General features: G+C 42.9%; 1 protein-coding gene across 3 annotated transcripts in view; it reads left to right on the top strand.

Annotated features, from left to right (window-relative positions):
• The window catches only part of fkbp15b (FKBP prolyl isomerase family member 15b), a 35,175-nt gene extending 28,745 nt beyond the window's left edge, over nt 1-6,430 (top strand). Inside the window, exons 26-30 of one of the 3 annotated variants that reach the window (XM_041998875.1) lie at nt 156-269; nt 1,269-1,376; nt 4,110-4,699; nt 5,743-5,851; nt 5,953-6,430. In XM_041998875.1, the coding sequence (XP_041854809.1) occupies nt 156-269; nt 1,269-1,376; nt 4,110-4,699; nt 5,743-5,851; nt 5,953-6,033 (1,002 nt within the window). In that variant the 3' untranslated portion in view covers nt 6,034-6,430. Of the gene's footprint in view, nt 1-155; nt 270-1,268; nt 1,377-4,094; nt 4,700-5,742; nt 5,852-5,952 lie in introns of all 3 variants that reach the window. The other 2 variants (XM_041998874.1, XM_041998876.1) reach the window with 2 other exon arrangements.
• Nucleotides 6,431-9,296: the final 2,866 nt, after the last annotated feature.

The raw sequence follows: 9,296 nt of genomic DNA on the forward strand, positions 1-9,296 counted from the left end.
CATCACAATAAGTGTGAATGTTTTCAAACTACCTGCAGACAGAAAACAAGCTGCTTCTTCCCGTTTTAACATCCTTTTGTCTCCAAGAAGCACTTCAATCCAAAAATGTGACTGTAGATGGATTTCCATGTCATGACGGGTGTCATTTTGTTTAGTTTGCAGCCTTGGAGGAGCAGGGAGCAGCCGTGAGGGAAAAGCTGGAGAAACGAGTGGCTGAGCTGCAGAGGAAAGTGGAGGACCAGGAGAGTTCAGGAGATACTGCAGCAGAGGTGAGGAGGAAATGCACAAATTTATCCTGATTTCTCTCACTGTTTGGGAAGTTTTTGTTCCTTTGGTGCTCAGATAAAATCAGACGTGATTGGGCGTAGCTGATTTTCACCTCTAGATGTCAGTGCAGGATGATTATTATAAAGACGTGATGATGAAAACTATGCTGATTGTTCGTGACCATGACAACATGATTCATGTTATCATAGTTATTGCTGCTCATAGCCCCACGGTACAGCTGACGCATCAGAATGATGATATGAGGCATTTTTCCAGTCGTGATGTTTGTTTCACTTCTATGCTGACGACACTTGGTTGTACGCTGGAGGTTTGGCTCTTTACACGAGGGTAACGTCTGGGTCGGCTCATCCAAATCATATATCTGAACCTATAAACTTTAAACTATAAACCAGTTTTTAAATTGTGTTGCTAAACCAGTGAAACCAGAGTTAGATCTGAAATGTACGACATTCGTTTTACCGTCTCGTCTGGTGCAGAAAGAAAACAGTAAAAAGGAAAGTGTTTTTAAAATTAACCATTTATTTATATTCTAAGTTATATAAATGGTTTGTTCATGTTTATGGTTTTCACACAGAAAAAACTCTGATTTTAGCTTGTTTGTGTGATTTTAAGGCTAGTGTGTTAAAACTGGTCAGAATGAGAGAGTCATAAAATCAGACATGTGAGGATGTGCTAAACAGAATGAGACCAAACAGGGCAGGTAAACTGGTTTAAAGTGAAATAAATCTCAAGCAGCCGACTACAGCTCAGGCCCAGAGGGCTAAACAGCTGATGGGGAAAAAGAATTCCAGAAACGTTCAGGTCCCAGCAAGTCGCCTCTTTAATTAAAACATTTTTTCCTGGTTTCCAGTTTCAGTGTTTGACATTGGCCTGTGGTTGCTGTGAAGAACTCTGTTTCCATGGTGATTGTTTGCTGACATGTTGACATGATGGCAGAACTCCGAGCCGTGTGTTGGTGTTGAAGCAGTCTGTTGTTGCAGGTGAAGCGTGTGATGAACGGCGTGTTTCATTCTCTGCGAGCAGAGTTTGACCTCAGTGATTCTTACAGCGGCCAGGCGGTGCTGGCGGTGATCGTCTCCACCATTAAAGTAAGTTCTTTCATTTAGTTGATTTGTTTTAAAGTTATTTATTACAGAAACGTTAAATCCATTAAGGTCTTAATTTTCATTCATCATTCTCTGTACCGCTTGGTCCATTACGGGTCGCTGGTAAGCTGGAGCCTATCCCAGCATCAACAGGTGAGAGGCAGGTACACCTGGACAGGTCACCAGTCCATTGCAGGGCCAACACATAGGGGACAAACAACCATTCACACTCACACACACTCCGTGTGAGAATTTAGAGACATCAATTACCCTAAAATGCATGTCTTTGGATAGTGGGAGGAAGCTGGAGAACCTGGAGAGAACCCACGCATACACGGGGAGAACATGCAAACTCCACACAGAAAGGCCACTGACCTCTTGGTTCGAACCTCCCTCCAGCGAGAGTGAGATTCGAACCAGCGACCTTCTTGCTGTGAGGCTGCTGTGCTAACCACCGTGCACCGTGAAGTCTTAATTTTATTAATTTAATTATTTTCATTCATTTTTAATTTTTTTTTCATTTATTTTTTGACATAAATATTAAATAAGTTTTTCTGGAACAGTCTAGAATGAGACAAAAACTGAAGCTGGTGCAGCTTCTTCTTCATCTTCTGCTTGGTGCAGCTTCAGTCCTAATAAAAATCAATGATAAAAATGTTTTTAAAAAGTTACTGGTTAAAAAAACTAATTGTACCGGAACCTTCCAGTGTGGACGTCTGCTCAGACAAACGACACAGCAGCTTCTCTGGTACCATTCCTGGTTCCTGGTGGTGGTTTTGGGCAGAATTGTGAAGCTTCGTTTCCACCAATGGGGTCGGTTTGGTTAGGGTGCAGATATGGTCTGTAAACTGTAACCTTGTTGCATTTCCACAGCAACCGTAACCTCACCTGAGAGGAGGAGGATGGCGTCATCCACCAGTTTGTGTTCTTTCTTCTCGGCGGGGCTTCGTGACGCCATTTTAACGGAGATTTAATCAACAAAAAGAAAATCTGTTGCTCTGAACAAGGAGCTGTTGCTGCTTTGTTTTTATACCAGGTCGCATGTGAAGTGACTTTTTTTTCTTAACCAATCAATGGATTGCAGTGTGTCAAACTCCACCCTTTCGGGTCAGGTCGGTGAGACTGGTTCCCCACCGGAGGGGTCCCAACAAAGCAGGATGTGTCAGATATCAGGGGACCCTTCCCAGTTTTTGCATGAGGAAACACAAAAGAATGCGTCCTGCCCCTCACCGTCGGTGGGAACGGGGCTGATGTTTCCACCCCCTTGGATGAGGACGACCCCACACCTTCTCATGGTGCTTCGCTGTTGGCTTTGTTTGTCTTCACGGTGTCCTACATCAGGGCTCTTCAGCCCGGTCTACGAGGGTCGCAGTCCTGCAGGTTTTCCATATTTCCCTGCTTCAACACACCTGACTCAGAGTCAGTGGATCCAACAGCCGATAAAGTTCTGGACAAAGAACTTTAATTTGAGTCAGGTCTGTTGGAGCAGGGAAACATGGAAACCTGCAGGGACCGCGGCCCTCGTGGCCCCGAGTTGAAACGCCTCGTCCTGTATCATGGAAGTGAATATATTTGGAGAAAATAACTTTACGGCAGTCTTCTCCCGACCAGGCTTCTTCTTCTTCTTTGTCTTTGTCTTTTTCTTCTTCGTCTTCATCTTCGTCTTTGTCTTTGTCTTCTTCTTCTTCGTCACCTTTTTCATCTTCTTCGTCTTTGTCTTCTTCGTCATCTTTTTCATCTTCTTCGTCTTCTTCGTCTTTGTCTTTGTCTTCGTCTTCTTCGTCATCTTAGTCTTCTTTGTCATCTTCGTCATCTTTGTCGTCTTCGTCGTCGTTTTTGTCTTCTTTGTCTTCGTCGCCTTCTTCTTCGACGTCTTTGTCGTCTTAGTCTTCTTCTTCTTCGTCGTCTTAGTCTTCTTCTTCGGCTTCTTCGTCATCTTGTTCTTCGCTGCCGTTCTCAAGTCATCTGTGGAGCTTTATAACTTGGACGTACTTTCAAATAGACACTTCATTCAAAGTGTAAATGGGTCGTGAAAGTTAAAACTTTTAGAGTTCGGAAAAGCATTTTTATATCTTTTACGGTTTTGATGAAATCACAGTTTATATTTGATGAAATCTGAGATTTTGCCACAGGATGTTCTCACTCTAGTGTGATGATGTCACACTAAATTTGCCCCAAAAATTATTCTAAAATAATCTCAAACTTCTTTCACACCCCAGCTTCTCCTGTACGTTTACAAACTAAACATCCAAATCGGTATTTTCCTGTTTTCACCCAGTGTGAGCATCACTGCGCTCAGCCTTACGGTTTTCTCTTAAATCACCTCAGACAGATCTCCCATCATCTCTCGTTGACTACAGTTACATTTCTTCTTCTCAAGTCAAGAGGTGGGCGGCCTTTTTAACCTGCCAATAAAAACACATAGAACACAGTAGATTCATTAAATCACATTTGTGTGTTCACCAGATGTATCGTTAAAGAATTTCCTCAGTACGACTTCGTTTTCGAACAGTGAGCTTTTGTTTCAGGAACTTTCAGTATCATCAGATGTATGTCTGGTTGCTACCCTGCACCGTCACCATAGCAACCAGTTACACGGTGCTTCCTTCTGACAGATTCCAACATGGCCGCCCCCATACTGCTTGTTAACTTATAAGTTAAATTTATTGTATTTAGCATAAAAACGGTGGATGGAACTAAACGAATTGTGTTTTTTTGTAGAATGTAACTCTACAGCTGCTCAGCGGGGTGGAGAAAAGCTCGCTGAGGCCGAGTCAGAAAGAGGAGGAAGCCGAGGAAGAGGAGGAAGAAGAAAGCGAAGACGTGGAACAAAGGGAGGAGAAATCTCATCACAACGTCCATGTGAATGGAGAGAGAGAAGAAAAGGAGGAGGAAGACCACACGGCCGACTCGGACTCGCAGCCACTCGGCAAGACTCGGTCGGTTCAGGAAGAAGAAGCTGAGACGGAGACGGTTCCAGGAACGCCGAGCCAGGCCACGGCTTTGGAGGCCGCTGATGTCCACCAGATTTCTAGTACTGAACCTAAACCAGCGGAGTCAGAGATAACAGGGATGGAGTCTGTGGTGGAACGGGACCAGGACCAGGAACACCCCTCTGCTCCGGACTTGAGCAAGACCGTGGATCCAGATCAGGGACCGGAGGAGCGTTCGCTGCCTGAAGACGGACAGGAAAGAGATGCGGATGTAGATGTGGATAAAGTGGAGGATGTAGAAATAACTGCTCCTTCTCAGAGAGCCTTTGTACCCCCTTCCAACCCACCTCCACCACCGACTGCCCCTCAGAACAGCTCTGGAAAGGAAACGAGGTGAGTCGACACAGCGGTCTGATACCTCCTGCCTGGAAATCTTTCAGGATCTACGTCCTCTGATTCAGACGTAGATTCAGCTGAACGTGAATTTTCTTTAAGCCCAGAGTTTCACACCATGAACTGTTACTGCTGCTTCTTCACAGAGAAAACAAGGAAACTAAATAGCATTTAAACCAACCTCGTAGTAGAGATGTTGCTTTAAATCAGTGTATTAAACAAGGAAACGTCCGTGTTAAATTTTCCCTTTCTTATATATAGAATATAATTTAATTTCCAAAAGAGGGAACTTGATTGGTAATTCTATGATAATAACATGGTAATATTGAGATAGTATCATGGTAATATTGAGATAATATCATAGTAATATTGAGATAATATCATAGTAATACTGAGATAATATCATGCTAATATTGAGATAATATCATGGTAATATACCATAATTTCATGGTAATATTACCATGAATCTTGAATAATACCGTAATCAATGGTAACATAGTACTGTTGTGTATAATTTGATGATGGTGGTAGTATCATGATATTATAATACTGGAGCTACTAAGAACGGAAGCTAAACACACCTTCCGTAGATGTAAGGCTAATAAATGAACACGCCTGGAAGCTGATTTATAACCAGAAATTTAATTAATAAAAAGAATTGATCATGTTACGTGATGATGGAAAAATGTCGTCAGGTTCAGGAGAAAGGTGTGTGTGTGTGTGTGTGTGTGTGTGTGTGTGTGTGTGTGTGTGTGTGTGTGTGTGTGTGTGAAAGTAATAATGAGAAGACGTTTCTGATGGTGGCGGTTGGAGCTGGTGTAGTGAGGTCAGCAGGTAAAGAGCAGAAATACCTGGAAAACGTGGAACTGTGGGTTAAATGTAACCGGACTAAAACGTGTGATTTAACCCTGACTGGAACATTTTAACATACGTGTGTCGGTCGTGTTTCCTGTAAACTAACTTCCTGTCTGGACGCTTCCTTGTCCCCGTCTCTCTCCGTCCTCCCGTTTGTCCCTTCCTGCTCTGTTCTGCTATTCTCTCAGTCCAACTGGGAGAATGGGGGAGGAAAATGGAGAGGAGCCATTTTTCCAGAACACAACTCCCACCAAACCCCCCGCTGCACCCAGTGAGGAGGAAGAGGAGGATGAGATGGTGAGGAAGGATCTGTAGAGATCAGATTCGTCTCTCGGCCGTCTGACAGTCTGTTTCGCCTCATTTTGCTGTCTGATGTTTCGTCTCTGATCTCTGTCCAGAGCCTGAAGGGTCGTCCGCCTCCTGCCCCGCTGTTTGGTGATGATGATGACGACGATGATGGTCTGGACTGGCTGAACTGACTGGAACCGGCCCGGCTGCTTTCCTGGTGGTGGGGTTCAGACGACGGTCTGCACCGAGACCTGGGATCTGTCCCGAGGCTGGGACCGTTCTCCTCAGACGCCTTCCAGCAGCTTCCGAGAAGACGGTTGATCTCAGATTATAGAAACTAACGTCCGTGGTTTTAGATCCGGTTTTTAATCGAGCTTTTTACACCGACTCACTCAGTGAAGAAACCAGGTGGAAAAATGTGGCCTTTCTGTGTCGTAGCTCCTGATTTTATCTGTTAGCCGTCTCACGTTGGAAAATAAACACCAACCTTTAGATTATCAATCATGACTTTAAACTTAATTAAATGATTTTTAAATAAAAAGTTGTTTTTTGTTCGTTTTGCTACTTGTGAGATGATTGAAAAGATTCTGTTATTACCTGGATGGCTGGTTTCAGATGTTTGCTGCTGTGTGATGGTTCTGGAGAAACGCTGAAGCAAAAACACCATCATCCTCCTGCAGGTCCGACTCTGGGCCTCGATCCAGCCCAGTCCTCAACCCTGTCTGGGAGAGGATGCAGGAGGATGTGCTGGAAGTAGCATCAGAAGATGCTCCACTGTGGTCATAAAGGGATGGACATGGTCAGCAACAATACTCAGGTAGGCTGTGCTGGTTAAACCAGGCCACGTTGGTACTAAGGGGCCCAAAGTGGACCAAGAAAATCTCCCCCCACCATTACACCAGCAGCAGCCTGAAGCGTTGATCCAAGGCAGGATGGATCCATGTTTTCATGATGTTTCCAGCAGATTCTGAGCCGAGCATCTGAATGTGGAGCTGAAATGGAGACTCATCAGACCAGCAACGTTTCTCCATCTTCTATTGTCCAGTGTTGGTGAGTGTGTGTGAATTGTAGCCTCAGTTTCCTGGAGTGGCACCGGTTTGATCTGCTGCTGCAGCCATGCCTGCACATGACTAAACGCTGCCATGTGATTGGCTGATGTGTGTGTTGAACAGGTGGACCTGGTGGACGATGTGTAGATTCAGATTGTAATTTTGGCTAATTGTTATAAAACAAACAAAAAACAAATGTCTTGATATCATAAATAAGTTTTATTACAGAGTGACTGAAATGAACATTAAAACATTTACATTTATAATAAATTGTAATCTTGTACAGGAATAACCAGTAGAGGGCGCTGTTAACCTGTCAGGAAAAACTGGGAAATCAAAAAGACAAAGAATTTAAAATAAGTTAGAACTTCTAATGGTTGTTTGGCGAGCAGGTTGTTTCCTGACTTTATTTCATTTTATTAAAACTTAGTGGAAACCAACCTTCCAGAAGCATCTCTACCACTTGGCTGTTTAATGCTAGAAGTGTTTATCATCTGTTTCAGGTTTAGACCATTAAATGCCCTTATCATATTATTACCTGTTATATTAATTATTTGTTTAAAAAAAACATTTATTTTAACTTTAAATAAGAAAAAGTTTTAAAAATATCATCTTAGTGCGAACGTTAAAGACTTGAAGATGTTTTCTGGGTTAAAAAGCTTCAGCAGGTTTTATTCAGTAAACTTTCCAGTGAAGAAAAACCAACTATTAAATATTAGATGTAAGTTAACAGAAAAACTGTCACGTGGTTCTAAACTAAATAACACTTTAGGATTACCACGACTTTTTGTGATTAGATCTGAAGTAGGCAGCCCTTGCATCTTTAACAGCATCATTAAAGGAAGCCAGGAGATCCTTCAAGTAAAGCAGGTGGACATGCAAACCAGTTTTCTTCCACAACCGCTCAGCTCTTCTACAGCAGCGTAACAGGACTAACTTTATCTAAAATGAAAAGACTAAAATCATTAAAAAGATAAATGGAGAGATCAAGGTCGTCATCAGAGGATAAGACTAAATGAAAAGCATCAGAAAAAACACCAGCAGTAGAGGAGTCGAGGATACAAGAGCTCACCTCTCCGAGCAGGAGAGATCAACACAGGAAAGGACAAGTTAAAAAAATACAGAGGTGATCAGAAATAAAAATGTCCTCAGAAAAAAGACAATCAATATCCAACCCCAAAGTAAAAACAAGGTCTAATGTGTGGCCTTTGGCATGTGTGGGCACAGACACATGCTGGGTAAAATGAAAAGGATCCATGACACTGATGAAACCTCTGGCAAAGAGGTCAGAGTCATCATCAACATGTATGTTAAAATCACCAACTATAACCAGGCTGGACAGCTTCAAAGTGGAGGATAAAAAGTCACTAAATTCAACTAAAAACTGACTGTTTGGACCAGGTGGACGGTAGACAATAGCGCAGTAAAAGGGGTTTTTATCACCCACTTTAATCAGTTGCAGTTCAAACGAAGCAAAGTGTCCGACGTTCACGGATCGACATGCAAAACGGATCCTAAAAACTGCAGCAACTCCGCCTCCACGGCCAGATGTCCGAGGCTGACTGATGAAGGAGTAACCAGCTGGGCAGAGTTCAATGAGATGAAAAGTCCGAGGCACGCTGCCAGGTTTCAGTCAGAAGCAGGAAATCAAGGTTTTTAGAGAGAATTAAATCATTCAACACAAAAGTTTTATTTGATGCAGATCGGGCATTAAGGAGAGCCAAGTTCAGAGGGGCCTGTTTTTTTACAGAGACAGCCCGAGTCAAGGGCCGCAGGAACTGTGGATTAACTCCATGAGTCTCTGGTAATCCGCTCACAACGGGAAAATGAGACCAAGCAAACGAAGAGTTTGGAAGAACACTCCGAAGATAGCAAGGCCTCAAACCACATCTCATCGCGAGCACCGACATCCTGGAGGTCCCTGAACCGCGACCACAACTGTTATATAGTGGAACATGTATATCAGTTCATGGCCAACAGGGGGCTATAGTGGGATGTGTGGTCGGTAAGCAGAGAAGAAGAAGCCAGTACGTGGCACAGTGTAAGAGACCTGTAGACTGTCCCCCAATCCCAAACCGAAAACTTGAGCACTCGCCCTGAGCCCCTGATGACTAAATGACATCACCTGCGTGAGGAGTCGAGGGTGACAGGCCACAAGGGCTCGAAATGCTTTAAATAGGATTGGGACAGCACTTTGAGACCTGCACTGCAAGGAGAGAGACGCCATACACACACATATATATATATATACACTATATATATATATACACACTATATATATATATATATATACACACACACATATATATATATATATACACACATATATATATATATACACACATATATATATATATATATATATACACACACATATATATATATATATATATACACACATATAT

Source organism: Melanotaenia boesemani, chromosome 11, assembly GCF_017639745.1.
Source record: "Melanotaenia boesemani isolate fMelBoe1 chromosome 11, fMelBoe1.pri, whole genome shotgun sequence".
Lineage (NCBI taxonomy): Eukaryota > Metazoa > Chordata > Actinopteri > Atheriniformes > Melanotaeniidae > Melanotaenia > Melanotaenia boesemani.